The 17,966-nt window shown below is 38.5% G+C and overlaps 1 protein-coding gene across 14 annotated transcripts in view; it reads right to left on the reverse strand.

Moving 5' to 3' along the window:
• Positions 1-1,725: 1,725 nt before the first annotated feature.
• Positions 1,726-17,966, reverse strand: part of tenm4 (teneurin transmembrane protein 4) — a 427,071-nt gene continuing 410,830 nt past the window's right edge. For all 14 annotated transcript variants that reach the window (XM_069190054.1, XM_069190066.1, XM_069190065.1 and 11 more), the window contains 4 exons: positions 17,468-17,764; positions 14,718-16,332; positions 10,515-10,657; positions 1,726-4,777 (listed from right to left, as the gene is read on the reverse strand). In XM_069190054.1, coding sequence (XP_069046155.1) covers positions 4,019-4,777; positions 10,515-10,657; positions 14,718-16,332; positions 17,468-17,764 — 2,814 coding nt within the window. In that variant the 3' untranslated portion in view covers positions 1,726-4,018. The remainder of the gene's footprint in view (positions 4,778-10,514; positions 10,658-14,717; positions 16,333-17,467; positions 17,765-17,966) is intronic.

Raw genomic sequence — 17,966 nt, forward strand, 5'->3', positions numbered from 1 at the left:
TCTTTGATAAACGGTCTTCTTTTTCAAACCCACAAAAAGAGAGTTATTAAAAATTCTAAACTGGTACTGTATATTTCCTTGAACATTTTCAACATTGTTTTCATAATTTGTATTTGTACGTACATAACAGTACTTTAAATCATAATGTAATCAAACTACATCTCCACTGTTACATCACAGACCGCTAAGCTACACAGCTCTATTTTAATTTTTATAGCTGAAAGAACCCATATCAAGGACATGGCCAGTGGACATTTGCAGGCTCTGGCAAATGCTCACTTCTAATGAAGTGTATCTGTTGCAAGATGTTTCAAGCCATTTCTTTTTTAACTCTGTACATGACATTCAATTAGGAATGAGTCTAAATGGAAAAAAAAGTTCTTAAGGGATAAAAAGCTTTCAGACTAAATCAGAGTTTTATGTTAGCATTAAGTATAAATTATTTCACTGATTTATCAGATTAATTCATAAACTACCAGGGATGTGTATGTCACAATGTTAATAATACTATGATACAGTATGTCCTTTTTTGCTATTTTTTATTATCCCCACTCTCTTTTTGTTTGTCTTATGTATATCACTGTTAAACGCTTCTGGTCAGGTCATTGTTGTAAATGGCAATCTGTGGAAAAGTATTGTTGAATAAAGAATTACTAATACTATGGAATGGCTGCCTTTTCAGCACTATGAATAAACAAAAAAAATTATAAACACACCAGAGTGCAATCAGAGATGCTGCAAGTAACCGATATACCCTATGGGGATTTACTTTAAACCTTAGTTTTTATTCATATTACAAGAAATCTCCTACTATTCACTGTCCCTCTGCCAGTTACCACTAATCTAAACTACTAGCGAGCAATACAAAGCTCCAAGCACTGCACACATCTTGTACTGGGTAATAAACTTAATTAAGCAATAATAAATAATGTAGCTTTAATTCAACATATATTCATGTTCTAAAAACAGGACACAGATGCTCTGATTTATACCTTCCATGCTGTTTCTAATAAATAAATAATCCATTTCATGCCTAGTATCGTACTCAGTTGCTAAGGGGTGGTGGAGAAGAAAACAGAGAAATAATAAAAGTCCATATCTAGGGGCCAAAATTAAATCAAATCTACTCACCAATTTAGCAACCCATAACTTTATTACGGCTTTCCCTTGGCAAGACCTCTTGAAACAAAAAAAAAAATGCATGAAGTATTTGGTTTACTGTTTGCAGCTGATGGGTCATTCAAAGTTTTGATTTAACCATTAAGTAATTTCCAATGGCTTTGTGAAGAGAAACATACATGGGGAGGTAATGTTGCACTTCAAATTGTCAACCTTACTTGGAAAGCTCTTATTTCCCAAAAAGAGCGATTTTACTGCTGGGAGCTCTGGAGGTAAAGACACATTCCCAGTAACTCCCTCTTCTTTCCTTCTGGATACCCGTACAGGTCTGAGGACTGAAGCTGTTCCCACAGTACTTTTCACTTAATAACCCATACAAGACTGATCTTAAAATTTCACTTCAAAGATAACCACTGCTGGCTTTTATGAACTTAAAATGCTAAAAACGCGCCTTATTCCCTTCTTTGAGATGACCAAAAATACAGTATTACTCAAATACTAGCAGGTAAATGCATACACTAGCCATATTCTAGGCCCCTCTAAGTATTGGTATCTCTGTGATTTCCTATACTGAATTGGGTGACAAAACTATAAAGAAAAAAAATGTAAACACAAAATATTCTTTTATTTTTTTCACTAAAGACTACACAGGGTCACTGCTGTAGCTCTAGAAGGTATCTACATTTGCATTTTATTTACAGCATTTTCTTGTTTTGTTCTTATTTACATGGTCAGAGAATACAGTGTTAGAAACGCAATGTGTCGAAAAAAACAATTCTCAAAAAATGAATTCAAAACTTTAGAAAAAGTACAGCGTAATAACGCAAAAGTTCTCAGTGCGGTTTTCACAATGCAGTTCGTCTTCGAACAAAGTCTGTTAATTTTTTTTAAACTGCATTTATAATGCTTACAAAGTACAGAGTAATTAAAAACAAACCTAAAACATAAAAAATTCAACAAAAATGTGATTTTGCTTGAAAGGTATTTTAAAAGGTTGTGACACACCTGACTAGGTAATTTTTTCCCCCATTTAAGGACTATTTTTTTCAGGGATTCTATGGAGTGTAAGTGGTTAACAAGGCAGGTAACAGTGCAAAATCAGATGTCCATGTCACACCTGAAATAGATACAAGTCACTGCTGCCCCCCTTTACCTATGACCAGTTTAAAATTCAAGACAAGCATACAATTGCCAGATGTGTTTTAACACATTGACTGCAAGTTACCATTTTATACTTACAAACTCAAAGCGTTGCTGTTCATTCGGTAATTTTTATGCAAATGGTTAATTGTGGAAGATCAGCAGGGGAGCACATGTTAAAGCTTTTCCCTGAAGGGGACATGCATGCACCTTAAGGTTTAATGCTTCTTTGTGCACTGGGACTTGATAAGACTACTGCTACAGTAGGTATAATCCAAGCACTTGAGAGGCCGACCCCCCAAAGGAGGCCTGAGGCTTTTTACCATTACAGCTCTTATCACCTGCCTACAGGTGAACAGTAAGCAGCAGTCAATGTGTTAATAAGGTACTGACAAATGAAAGGACACGTTTTAGTAATGTGCTATTTTTGAAAGCGTTCACAACTTTCTTTTTTTGTAACTTGAGAGGGCACATTCAAAGCCATATGATTCACAGTTAAGACTTAAAACAGCTAAAAAAGAGCACATTACTAAAAAAAAAAACACATTGTGAATACTGGCCTAAAGAGGGCATAAACATCATTCTTTACATGTAAGTTTCCACAAATAAAGCATTAAAAAAACTTCCAAACATGTTTATACTTTATTTCACATGTGTTGGAAACACCCTTAAATATTGTTCAAGTACAACAGCAATAAAAGGGACAATATTTCACATTTTGAATTCACATTTGTTATACTTGTATTTATATATATAAAAAAGAAACCGCAGCTTTTAAATTCAAAACTCTTTCTGAGGAAATTAAAGTTCATGAGTTTTATACAGAATTCATAATTCTCCAGTTCTGTTTCACAGGGATTCATTGGAGTCTGCATTCATAATAGATTTATGTTGCAACCAAAAAATAAAACAATCAATAATTTACTGAATCATATGCCTATTATTTTTGCCACCCTTCCCCCAAGAATGAATTAAAAAGGCATGTTTTTAGAAGTCTTTCAGGTCACAGTCTTCCCCCTATTTAAGTGATTTGGTCAAATTTGGTGACAATTAATGTCAACCAAAATATTGTGAACCGTAGAAATAGCATCCCACAGCCCTCTTGGAGCTTGGATTTGGACCGAGATTCGCAAGTCTCTGTCAAATGATTTAGGCAAATCTTTATTTGAAAAACTTTACAAGAAATTACAGTGAAGTACAGAGCTTGACACGTTCAGCTGAAACATGGACATAAGGAAATGCAAAGTACAAGTGACCACATTTGAGTCAGGTTATCTATGTTTTTTTTTCCATTACAGTTGCAAACGGGTTTCAAGTATAAAAAGAAGCAAGGAAACCAGAACGCTTCTTCCTTCTTGTCTGAAGCGTGAAAAGGCTGGAATGAAACAAGCTTGTGAATCACACTTTGTTTCACACAGGAGGCAGAGGAAACCAGTGAATATAAATGCATTTACACCACATCTTCATGATTCCTTTTAACAGAAACACCAACAGGGACGGAAAATAAAAACGTCACTAAAGATCACAAAAACCCATCCTCTCGCGGTTCCTCTTGAAGGATGAAGAGTCAAAAAAAACAGAAATGGAAAAGAATTGGGCACTCTTTTTTGAAATACAGTGCAACTGTATAGAACTTTTTCTTTTCAATAAAAAAAATAAGTAAAACACAGTCAAAAAAAGTGGCCACATAAGCAGCTGTCTTTGGCAAGTAGTCCTCAACGCTGTCCAAGTTTTGTCACTCTTGCTCCCCGTTTTCATGTCACCTCCGACCCATCTCGCTCTGTCTCATGAAATGAATGTTGCTAACACTGTCCGACAGCTCAGGATAGTGGTCCACGGAGATCACAAAGTAGCCATCGTAGCCTTGCACCCTGCCACTGCTCAGCAGCTGCTGCTTCTCTCCCTCTGTCCATGATCGTGTGCCTTCCTCCCCCTCCCTCAGTCTCTGTCTCTCTCTCACCCAAGCCTGAGACACAGCCCGCTGCCTGGCCAGCTCCAGCACCCGCGTCTTCTCCTCGTCTATGCTTGTCCCGTACCGAGTATTTAATGACAGAGCCCCGTACTGAAGCTGGATATCTGTGATTCGTCTAGTCCTGCCATTGAGCACTGTGTTCATCTGCGACACGGTCACGTTCACCCCCGTCTCCAGAGTTCTTCGGCCGACCGTCATGCCAATGAGGGCGAGGTCGTTCTCAACCGGGGCCAGCTTCACAAAGTAGTGGGTGTCGATGCCATCGATGGTGAAGCGCAAGTCCTGCAGGTAGTAGGCGTCGTTGAGCACCGCCGCTGTCCGTCGTCCGTCCTCATTAGCCAGGCTGATGATGTCCGTGGTGACTCGCTTGTCTCTGATGGCGAACTTCACCCCCTTCCCAAAGATGGAGCCCACCGTGGCAAAGCGAGCCTGTCCTTCTGACTGGCGGCATCCTGCGCCACTCGCCCTGTAGATCTGTCCAAACCTCTCGAGCTTAACGAAGGCCATCAGCTGCTTCTGCACTTCACACTGCACTCCCAGCACTGACTGGAAAAGGACAGGAGAATAAAGTTACGAACCTGTCGGGAACAACCTTCCAGAACTGCAGGAACAGAATAATGGAACATTATTTGCACGTATTCTTTCATTTAAGGCTATAATGCACAGAAATATTTTACGTCTATACAGAAAGCTTACTTACAGTTTGTGCTATCAAAAGTAATAAAAATAGCTGAGTACTGCAGCCTCAGATCTCTACATCCAATCTCCATATCATTTCATAGTCATGTTCTCATTTCTGCAGAATATTTCATATGTCCTAAAATCTTACTCAGAATACGCAGCAGGAACCTGCCTTGTTACCAAAATTTCAGATGCACTTTCTTTCAAAAGTAAGAATCATGCTGCTCCATTAACACTTCAAACATTTCAATTTTGGAATTCTGGCTATGCAGCACAAACTATACGTTCTCATGTTAAAAAAGGTTCATGACCAAATCAGGCTTTCAGAAAACTTCAAAGTTGTATTGTTGGGAAAAAAAAACCTAACCATTTCTTCTTGCATTTTGAAAATAACAGTTTTCCATTTTAATTTATTACAAAATGTTTTTTTTTTCTTCTTAAAATACGACCAGGGAAAGTTGTTTTTTTCTGGCTGCAAATAAAAAAAAACCCAACCTATTTGGTTCTGACACAATGCTCATAAAAAGTAGTAAGGATAAATTACTGTAGACCCAGAAAACACAGCTAAATGTTAAAAGAACCTCAGTCTGACTTTCACTGGCAGGTTGAATGGAAAATGAAATTGCAATAACATACAGAGCTATATTTATTTTGCCTTCCAAGTATAATTCAATTTAAATAAATATAACCCTTCAATTTCCTGGTTGGATTTATATTCTCCCAAGATAAATATTTACCTGCAAAACTATAATTTAACTGAGTGCTTAACATAATCTGAAACATATTAAGCAAATCAATTCAACAAAATCAAAATGAGGGTTTCAGAGAATCCCTGTGAGCTATAGATAAGATGATGGAGCACTGCTTTTTCCCTCCGGATAGTCACTGCTAAATGGTTCCCTTTTTAAAATGAAAAACAGCTCTGCTAGTGTTTGCTATAGTTTTAGATCTATGGTGCGATTCATTCACTGATGAAAATTCATGCTAAGATTTTCCAGAAAAAAACAACAACAAATAAAGATCCTTTACAATGGAATACAGCTTTCCAAGGTCACTAAAAACATTAGGTAAGGAGCTGCCTATTCACTATGTACCAGATGATAAAACATAACTAAAAAACGGAATTTCTAATTATGTTTTCATTATGAGCCCATCTATTCTTGAAATGCCAATTGATTTAAAGCTCAGCTCTCAGGCTGCAAAACCCCGCTTGGGACAGTATAAGACATGAAGACATGCTTCATCTGAAGCACCCCCCCTGCAGAGCCATTTGTCATTTGACATGTAACAAGCTTCACAGTGCCTGACAGGAGAGTCAGCACCTATTGGAACCTGCAGGTACCCAGGAAGCCATGAGAACAACGCTGCTTTACCATTAAACTGACAGAAATTCTAAATCTGCCTTGGTAGTTCTCAGTTAATTGTGAGCTACTGCTTCGGAAAATTCCAGGCACATCTAGCGACATGAAGCAGGCTAGAGCACACAACTACTGTAATGTAATCTAAAAAAAAAATCTTACATTAAGCATTATTATTTCCCATTGGGATGTTGTTGATAAATTCATAGCAATTTTACAAATACATTCAGGCAGTGTTTCCTCCAGGAATATTGTAAAATTCAAACCTCTTGCGCAGATGTTAAGCAGAACTGGTGGTGGTTCATCAAAACTCAATCATTTCAGAAAGCCTGGCAACTTGTATCATTACAACATCACACACACAAAACTATTAATGCTGCAAACGCACATTGAAAAAGTTCTATTTAAAATACTCACTCATATTCATATGCATATTCACTTAGTGCATTTTAGAATTGATCAGATCAGACTGAGCTTTACTAATAAGTGTGCTTAAAGGTTTACCATTGGAAGTTTAGAAAAAGATTAGAACGTTGATGTTGGTGTTGGAACATTAACTGGCAACCTGGAAGCAGGAAAACACATGAATGAAAAGAAAGCCCTGTCTGTTTGGTGCTATTACGTGGATTTTTAGTTCTCTTGGGTGGAACATCATCATGAGCTGTAATATTCCTTGACAAGAGATGCATCTCTGGGAGTGAAATGCATTTAACAAAGTCAGCTACAGCTGCAAACAGAATGAAGCATGACACATCCTTAATCACAGGGAATAACATCACCAAAGAAGAAAATGTGTCCACAAATGTTTATTGTAGAGTCAGGTATAAGAAACTCTGTCTTAACCCACTTGGGTGAGGGTCAACCACCCCATCGCAAGATGATGAAGGTAGGACCCCATACAGAGAAAGGAGTTAACGTAGGGGTAGCTGAAAAGGTGAAAAGATTTATTTTTAACATCTCTCGCTAGAAAAAAGGACTTGTATGGACAATAAGTCACATCATATTTATGATGATCTTAATCTTTAAAGAACTTGGAAGCTTTTTAGGAAAATTCTTGTTTTTTAGGAACGTTCTCTTTCAACGTACACTAATCTGCCTAAGCCTCTGCTAGCCTGGAGCTGCCTGTATTACATATGGCAAACACAAGGGTCTGTACTGCAATCTGAGCTGATCCAAGAGAGCCTGCCTCAAGGTTAAGTCACACCACCGGCCTCCTAAGAGGTTGTCTACAGAACCGCAGAACTGGTTTCTCATCCCCATGCAAACACAGAGCACGGTATTTTAAGGGGCACTCTTTCAAGACGTGCTGATACCACTAACATGACAACAGGAATTCTTTGATCGGCTTGGTGTGCATTCAGCCTTCAGCATTTCTGAAGTTAAAAATGAATCCTGGGGACACTTAAGACATCATTCATCAATGTCTTAAAAGCAATGAGCAATTGACACTCACTTTTGTGCCATAAAAGCCTTGAACTTTACAGTATGTTAAGGGCTTAAAATGGAACAGCGTTTTCCAAGAACGTCTCCTTTTTTTAAAATGGTGAACAACTCTTTCATTCCATTACTGGTCTGAACACAGTAAAGAATTAAAACAAAAACACAGCTGTTGTTCAGATCAAATTCTAATGATGTTTTTTAAGAATAAAATGCAGAGAGATCACAATGATTTCTTCTGAATATTGTTATTTGTACTTTAATGATGACAACTCCGTCAGCCAGTACAGAATCCTCTATACTGTAACAACGAGGGCACAAACACTGCTTTTCAGAGCGCAGTTCTATAGCAATACATGTAGCACCAAAGCAATAGGATTTGTCATAGCAGTGCTCTCCATTAAACCCTACAAGAGAATGAGAGGGATCATCTCATATTCTGTTTGTACTCCAAGCCCTTTAATATTCCAAAGGCCAGAGACACCAAGCTGCCCAATAACAGAGATCCTGTTGAACAGACAATCCACTGCGGGCCCTTTTCACTGGTAAGAAAATTGCTTGCATGACGAGTATTGGATTTTAAATGTCATTAGAAGTGCTGGGAGAGCGAAGAGAAGTGAGCTCATTTGACAAAACATCAGGTTAAAAGCACACAAGTGACCTCAAAATTACATTGCCAAATATCAATGAATTGGGATGCAATTAAATGCCTTACGTCTTTCACCAGCAAGGAGGGTTATTGCTGTTGGTGGGGGGTGGAGGTAGGAATGAACAAGATAAACTACTAGCATAATGTTTATAGATCATGTGGGGGTGTGCAGGACAGGCTTTTTATAAGAATCAAGCAATGTACCTGCACTAGTTACAGGTAATATCAAGACACGTTTTAAAAGAGACTGTCCAGAGTACGTGCCCGTATAAATGCTATCATTTTGCTTTAAAGAAAATTTGAAATGGAAATAACCACGAAGATCTTTGAATTTAATGTAAATTTGCCTTTTTTGTGTCGGCTTTGAAGATGCACAACAGAATAAGTATGGGAGCTCCCCACAGAGCACCAAAGGCTCTTTGTAGAGTGGAGATGTCCTCTGTGAGCTGTGATAAGGCGCTTCCCCAAAGGAGCGTCCTGCAAAATAATGCAGTCAAATGTAATTCTTTTTTTTGCCATATTTTAATTCAGAATGTATGGGTTTTTTAAAGTGAAACAACCATGCACAGTTTACAACCAGGCTTAGCACAAGACTTGAAGCATCTGGCAGTCTTGAGATTATCACGGAGAGCGAACAGTTTAGCATTCCAAAGGCTAGTGAAATGAGAAGTAGAAGTGGGATGGTCATACAGTACGTGTCGTTTGTGAAGAAGAACCTGTGTTGGAATATTATTCCACAAAAACATTTACCACAGCGCCTGATTTCATAGATTGTCCCACATCACATGGAAAACAATTTTCTGCAACAATGAGGAGCTTCAAATTGTATTAGTCCCTACAACACTGATCCTACATTTCCATCAAAGGCTTTCATTTTTTATTAGAATGCTTTTAGTTTCTCTGCTGCTTTATTGTTTTGGTCTTTTAAGCGTTTTTTTGTTATTTGTTGGAAATAGAAAAAAAACTATGAAATTTGAAGTGTAACCACTGAAATAATGAAACTGATTACCAATTTTAACTTTGACAGATGAGTTTTACTGGACAAATTACTTTTAGTTCTACCAAAATAGCAGCCTATCCCTGTTGGGTACAGAGTATTGCAGTTACTTCAGTAAAATTGCCTAGTCCTCTCATGGGTCATATTCTGCGCCTGGATATAAATGTCTGATACTAATGGAGGTTGTTGGAGATGGTGTAGTAAAAAAGAACAAAGACCCAGGTATAGAACATTAGTGCTTTAAGGGCATTTATACCTATTTCTCCAAAAACCTGGATCAACTATGTTAAATGTGAATGGTGAGGAACATCCTTTAAAAGCATGATTGTTCATTTTCAAGTTGTATAGTCAAGGGCCTCATTAGGGTGTGAGTTTTATTTGGGTCTTTTTACATTAAATTACCTTTTCCACCTGAGTGAGGCATTATACCTCTGCTTTACATCCCCTCAATGAACAAGTTGCTAAAAAACATCTTTATAAACATATTTAACATTGATTTGGAATATGATAAAGTCAGTATCCTACAGCAACACACGATGATAGTCATCATCAAACGAACTGAGCATGGCTCTTGACAGCCTCAACAATCATTTCTGAAATCAGAGTTGGAAACACTTGTCATCTTCTGCAACATTTGTATCACTGCTACTGTCAGAACTAGTGAGAAGCCAGTACAATAATTTGTTGATAACAATGAGCGACACCTATTGTATAACAGCATTGTGTTTGTGTTGGTGTGTGCTGTACTGAAGCCACATGATTTACAAAAAGTGAATCCAAAAGAATACAATCTGTTTAATTATTCAGATTGCTTAAAGGTGACTCAAAAGGTAGGTAAATGTGTGCATCAAGTGTGCAGGTTGCCTGGTAGACTTTGGGTAACACCGAAAAGCAAAACAAAATCAATAACGTGGAATATGGTCTTCAGCCATAGAATATTACTATTAAAGAGCAAGGATGTGGTTTGAAATTGTAAGTACTAGAAAGTTGATGGGCACACTTTCCTTTGACCCTCTTACCCCACCAAAGAATGAAACTTATGCACAGGTTACATTCTGTCAATAGCAGCTGCTCCTCATTGGTCCCATGAGAGTCTGGTAAGAGAAGGTTTTAATTTCTGCTAATAGAGAATGGAATGGAGCAGGCAGACATATTGATCACCTTGCTGCTGTCCCACTCCTGGGTCTTCATCTGCGTGCGGATGAGCTCATAGGATGGTTCCATGGCATTGGTGTCTGGCTTGGGATATCCAGGGATAACATTGTACAACTGGAACCCAAATGTAAGGAGCCAGCTGTTTACATCTGCAGAAAAAGAGATGTAAGAAGCACGAATCAGTGAACGCCACAGACATCTGTATTTTCAATACTATTAGTGCTACATTGTTGAACATTTGTGGAGCTTATCAGAACATATGATATTAAGGACAACATGGATGTTGCAACTTAGGTTTAGATGGTGAATACATCATTCTCCTCAAGATATAAAACAGAATGAAAGCAGCTTTAATGCAATGCTTTAATAACTGTAACTATTTTTAACTATGGCCATTTAAACGAAGCCCAATTACATGCACTTTATTATATACATATATAATTATATATATACACTTTAATTTTAACAGAAGATGTAGTTCTGTATACAGTAGTATAACTGATAGATGCTTACTGAAAAGTACTTGCTGGTTACTGCATTATGTACAGTACCATCAGAAATTTCAACAGAAAAAAGCTTGATAAAAGGACCTGTGAGTCATGCATAATAGAGCTTTAAAAAATAACTTCAATTATTCCATTTCTTCATTAGCACTGAGATCCTGTGCCATTTGTTTGCTTTGTTGCAATTTGTAAATGAGCAATAAATACAAAAATGTCTGCCATATGCTCACGGCAAGCCCTGCAGTCTCAGCAGAGTGACATCATTTTCAGGAAGCTGTGTACAGTCACCATACACAGCATATAGCAAGTCACATCATTCTGAGAGAGAATTTTTGAAAAATTGGTGGGGGGTTAGGGTGTGTGTGACAGAGCCACTTTTAAATAAGATGGTTCAGGAATCTGAAAGATAATTCTGTTAAGCGATTAACACTGAGTAAAATATGGCAGAGCAAAATCTGCCAGCTAGAGCATTATGAGAAGGAATTTGTTTTTATTCTATTTTATGTAAAACAAATATATTTTTATTTTTAGGTGGTATTTAGGAGTATAATCTTTATATTAAAAAATCTACAATTTCTTTAATATGTTACTTGAGATTCACACTTAATTGAGAATTGGAAGTCACAATTTGTCAAGAGTTCTTTGGTATAAAACGCTTGACACACTTCTTTCAGAGCTTAGTGCTCCTGGGAAATATGCATATCAAATAAAACCTTCTAAAGTTCAGCTGAGGTGTTACTGACAGCACCAACACTTAGAATGGAGAAGAGAACATGACAGAATATTCATACACCTTTTCTGTCATTTAGAGGCTACTAATATGAATCATGCAGATAAAAACCTTTTTCTGCAAAAAAAACACATTAAAAATGCTTGTGTAATCCACAATGTAAATATCTTAAAGGAAATTAAAATCTTGCAGTAGTAATCTTATTAAAACATACAGGCGGTAAAGAAAAACATATGTATCATATTGCAGAAATTATGACATGTTGAATACAAGAATAGATGCACACACTGAAGCGTGTTAAAGTGCTTTGTTGGTATTGTTGGGTAAAGGGAAAATTCAGTGTCAAAAATCAAACTACACCAAACTGCAAGTCTGAATGTAATATGTCAATATATGACAATTAGAAGCTTCAGAACATCTCTGTAATGCTACACTGCCTGTTTCAAAATTCAGTCTGCTCAGTGCCACCTCTTGAACCTCTAAAGATGACTTCTGCTTGTATATGATGAAAAGGTACAATACTTGTTCTGAGGCATCACTCCTATTTTAGCCCATTGTATTTCAGAGCTGCCATAAACAATCGTACTGTACAACGCATTATCTAAGCTACTAAAATGTAATTTATATATTAGTTATAACATGTATATTGACATATACTGTACCAACCCACTAGTTAAAGGTAGCTAGAGGGCTGCAGGGGAGAGAAACCCTATCCTGGCGAGCTGTGGGCCAAAGGCAGGACACACCCTAGATGAGATGCCAATGCATTGCAGGGCATGCATAGACACAAACATACAAACACTCACGTCAGAGTCAATTTTTCCTACAAGCCAATTAAACTACCAGCCTGTCCCTGTACTGTGGGAGGAAGCCGGAGCACCTGGAAGAAACCCAGCGAGCACAGAGAGAACATACAACACAAACTCACAGGGTCCCAGTGCTGTGAAGCAGGGATGCTAACCTAAACACTGTGCCACTATGATACCCAACACAGAATATTTCTGCCTATACATTTATTAGGCTGCTTTTGCCCTCATTTATTTCCAGGCCAAAGTGTTTCTATATGGACGACTGAGAGCGAGAATAGTGTTTCTATGTAGTGTGTTGCAGTGGGCATGATGTATCAGAATACATCAGAACAAGAGTCTCTCCTTCTGCAGTGTGGCATTTCGTGGATGTTTTGGATCACATTATCATCATAAAAGTTTTTAATTTGAAATGTTTAATTATTTTTAATAACTATCAGCTCATTTTAATTAAAAGCAGTCACGTTTGGTCAATGTACTGGATTGCTGATTCCCACACAATCTCAGATTGAAGGGTAAATGGCTTTAAGAGACCAGAATATACTGGAATTCACAAGTCAGCAACATTTGTGTTTAAGCCAGGTTCATAGCACAATTTTTTTTTCTTTCAAAAGCTTTGAACTGTTTAATTAATGTTGCAGATGCTGTCGTATTTAAATTTTAAAATCATGCTCTATAGAATTAATGTCACTGAAGTGTTTTATAAGCAGGAAAGACTTCACTGTGGTGCCGTTACAGTGAATCATTTCATTGAACATTAGCCCTTTTTCAGATCATACAGTTTTATGATGTCCCTCGGCCTTAATCATTCACATCTTGTTGCTTTCAGTAAATTGTATTTTTCTTCCTGATCCACAGGAAAAAAAGCTTTCTCATCACACCTATCCAATACCCTTCGGAGGTTTTTGTCTGTTTTGGATTCACTAAAGTTATTTCTAACAGAATGTCAACAATTACTTTGACACAACTGTGAAGTTCTGTCACTGTTTTATTATTTTGCTTTGTAATACTTAACAAAGCTTTAAAAAAATAAATTTGCTTAGGGACAATGACAAGACATTCTTAATTCAGAGAGATGGAATGCAAATGTCAGTCCCATCAATCACAATTCAGGGAGCAGGCTGCTATTGTGCAATGCTTTAGAGCACAGTACCTAAAAGTCTGTTTAACATTCAGCCTCGCAGACAGTGCAGTAATGGTAGAAAGCACAGCTTAACGGCACTGTGTTTAGCTTGGTAATAAATTCAGCTAACTCACATCATCACATGCATACAAAGAGGAAGAAAAATGGTTACCCTGAAATGTTATGTGATTGTGTGGTTATACTGAATATAAGGCAAAGCAAAAAACAAGACAAATCCATCAAGTCCTAACATCAGCATCATCAACAGATGCTCTCTCATTACCATGCTAATTCTTAATGACTTACCCATGTAAATATTTCTATAGACATTGCACTTGAATTAAACTAATGTACTACCAAAAACTTAACAACATCCGAAAATTCTTTTATAATGTCATTTTGACTGCTTGCGGTTTTGAGAAAATCATCAGTGTTAGCACTATGATTTGTTCTACGCAATCTCCATTTTCTCCTGCTTCTTGTATCCAATTACTGTATCTAGCTCAACTCCATCTGGTAAAACATTTACAGCAAGCCCCCCTTTACATGCAGCCCACACTGTGTCTGTGCTGCACTGAGAATCCATGCACTGTACTGCCACTTACATTCACTTTAATTGCAGTAAAACAGAAGAATGGGATTTTACAGTTAAGGCACTCTGTTACTAGTAACTAGTAAAGGAAGCATAGATGATTCAAGAACAGAATCTGCTATATGAACCTTTATCTTTAGATAACTTTCAAAATAAAGCCATAGAACAAACAAGCAAAATAAGGCATTAAAAATGCACTGAACAAGGACACAGAAGCTAAGAAGAAAAAAAAAACTTTTCAATACATTAATTGCTACAGTTTCTAAAAGTGTTTACGAATTGCTAATGTCATGAACTGTTCTTCACACTGCATTATCACCTGGTATACACAGGCTTAAAGTTGTGAAATTTCTGTCATGTTTTATATGCCTTCAAGAAGGAAAGCCTCCAAAGAAACACCAGAAAAATCCCTCATGAAACAAAACGGTTGCTACTCACTTCAAATGCTGACCTACCTGTCATGTAGCACTTGGTTTCCTGACTGTTGCTGATTGGGTTATTGTTTTTGAACATGTACAGGTTGAAAGGTACAATGTTGTTGCTGTTCAGACGGCTCCAGATACTGTGATCAGGGGTGGTCCAACGGCCAGCAAGGATGTCGTAATCCCGCCGGCCCATGTGAACAAGCTTGGTGAGTGGTTCATAAAGGCCTCCTTGGTAGCCAATAATCAGCTGGAAACTGGGATTCGTGTCCATGTACACCTCCCCATAGGCTGTATAGAAAACTTGCTTTATCACCAGGCCACTCCCGCTGAAGACAGCCAAGGGAGTTCCAATGTTGTCACATGCCACGTAGAACTCATCACCACTGCTGAGCTCCATTGCAAACAAGTGTCCCTGCAAGTCATAGTACAAAGAGGTGATCTCAGAGCTGGAATGGTTATATATGTGGGTGACCCTGGTGGGGCTGGACAGGTCAGCGTAGAAGAACTGCAGGTGATGGCCGAAGCTGCTTTTACTGGACACTCTTCTGCCTAGGCCGTCATAGCGGTACTTGATGTTCCAGCCGCTGACCTTGTTGTAGACTTTGACCAGGAGGCCCCCAGAACTGTACTCAAAGAAGTCATTGCCCCTCTGCTTTAGAAAGCCATCCTCATCCATCCTGTACTGGATATCCCCCAGCCTGGTAATCCGGTCCCTCAGGTCATAGCGAAGAGGTATCAATCGACCACTGTTACCAGGGCTCAACAGGTGAAGGTTTCCATTCAGGTCATAGCTGTAGCGCCACTGGTGCTTGTCATTGATAGAAACTGCCTGAAGCTGCCCATCAGCATCATATTCATAGGAGTAGCGTGTTGTGTTGGCATAGGGACCTACTTTTAGCTCCTTCTCCACCACTCGGCCCATATTGTCATACTGTACCGTCATCCAGTACAAGAGCACTCTAAATATTTCATATTGCACTTCCTTCACACGTCCATAGGCGTCAAAGTGCTTGGTGTGGGTCATTACGGCAGTGGTGATGATCTGGTTGATGTCATAGTAGATGACCAAGAATTTCCCAAATTGCTCTGTTTTCCCTGACACATCATCATAGCGGTACAGATCGATGGGCAGCGGGGTCTCATTGATAACCGCCTGCATACTGGTGACTCGGAAGCTGTTGTCATAGTTGTAGTCGAAACGTGCGTTGACCATACCTTCCTCACTGAAGCGGAATATCTGCCGGTCGATTAGTGGGCCAATTTGCCGGTAGCGGATAGTGCAGGTGAATCCTTCATTCTGCAGATTTACCGTCTTCAGCATTCCTGCAGCCTCATCGTAAGTGAAAGCAATTTTAGTGGTGTCATAAAGGATCTCTGACAGTTTGGAGAGCTTCCCGTATTTATAAATTATTCGCCGACCTGTACCCAGGTAGGCTGTCTGGAGGAGCTGCCCATCTTCACTGAAGTCTTGAAACACCGAGGCATTGCCCTCTGGAGGTCTATATGTGCTCCTGTAGTATCCAATTGACCGCATGGTTTCCAGAGTCTGGCGGGCGACGTTCGGCATTGTGACAGAGGACAGTCTGTCATTCTTATCAAATTCAAAGATGTACTGTCTCTGGCTGTACAGCAGCAACACCATCGACTGGAGGTGGGGGGGGAGAAAAAAAAGTCATTTTATAATTAAATACAGTGTTGCTTAATGGTAGAGTTGACATTTATTATCTTCAGTAATGGTTTAATCTTTGTTGAATTTATTTTAGATTAAGTTTAACCCCTTAAACCCACTCTTTAAAAATATATTAAAACCAACATAGCATATCAGAATTGGTCCAAATGTCACTGGACTCTAAAATGCCAGTGATTCATCTTGGACTAATGAAATTGGACAGCAGATCAGAGCAGAGCAGCAGGAGGGTGACAGTGCACTAGGACCTTTCTAGGCATGTCATGCTGACAGAGGTCATAGGAATGCAATCATCTAGTTCTAAAAGAACATTTAACTGATTTCCCAAGGTGTGTGGACCTTCTCTATATTTGCATTATAATTATATATTTGAAAAACAAATATATACGTTGAAAAATTATTTGTATTACTTTACAGAGGTAAAGGCTATTCTTCTCATAATAAATACCAACACAGTCTTAACTTTGCCCCTTACAGTATGTATTGAGTTACTGTACAGCTGCTTGTTATTGTCTTTTTTTCCCCACGAGCCACTGATGTCCTCAGAGCATAACAAAGAGTTTAATGCCACATTACAGCAAAGCACAGGGAAATAATGAAAAGGTGATATGTGGAGAACTACAATCCATCACGGCAGGCAGTTTATAATAAAATGGTAACAACTATCTAATAAACAGCCCTAAATGAAGACAATTGATCTGAGGGTCAAAAAATCAAAGAGTAGTCATATTTCACTTCTTGTCACTGATTAATGTTATTAAAAACACAATTGGGCCTAATACATTGCAATTTGGAAAACTGTCTTAGACAATAATCAATTTTTGGTGACATTCTCAAAAACATCTGCAAAAATGATGCTTAGGGGTGAAGTCAAAACAGTAGAGAAACAGCACTGCGCAAACTATAAACGTGACATACTTCTCATTGTATTCAAGACTGTTAATAATTTGCAGAAAAGAGTGTAATCCTAATTTAAAAAATGGTAAAATGGAAGGCATGCTTAGGTAGAGACAACATGGTTGGTTAAATGGATCCAAAACATGGTTGGTTAAATGGATCCAAAGTAAAACATTGCAGGAAAGAAGAGATTTACCTTTTCCAGGTAAGTGTAACTCCAGGACTTTCCATCAGCAAAAATCTGAGACACAATTCTGCCATTTTGGTCATACTCCATGCGTACTGACATGGTGCCCCTCTTAATGCCGGCAATGTGCCCTCCTGCTGTGTAGGTGACATTGACACCATTGAGCTGACTGCTGGGTGACCAGAGAGTGGGACGTCCTGCTTGATCATAGAGGATCCGGAGGGTGAATTTTCGGTGGTCATCGTACACCTTCTCAGTCCTGGTAATGCGATCGAAATCCAAGGAGAGCAAGTTCCTGTTGTGCACCTAGTTATCAAAGCAGGAAGTGAGGGAAGTGGGGGAAAACAGGGAGGAGAAGGGAAACAGGGAAGAGAAGAGGGAAAGGAGGGATCAGGAAAGGGAAGCAGGAAGGAAGAGAGAAGGACAGAGGAAGCAGAGAAAGGCAAGAAAATGGTGGAGAATTAATTTAGTCACAAGAAGAAAAAAACATTTTTTTGGTACCAAATGG

Source organism: Lepisosteus oculatus, chromosome 5 (assembly GCF_040954835.1).
Source record: "Lepisosteus oculatus isolate fLepOcu1 chromosome 5, fLepOcu1.hap2, whole genome shotgun sequence".
Lineage (NCBI taxonomy): Eukaryota > Metazoa > Chordata > Actinopteri > Semionotiformes > Lepisosteidae > Lepisosteus > Lepisosteus oculatus.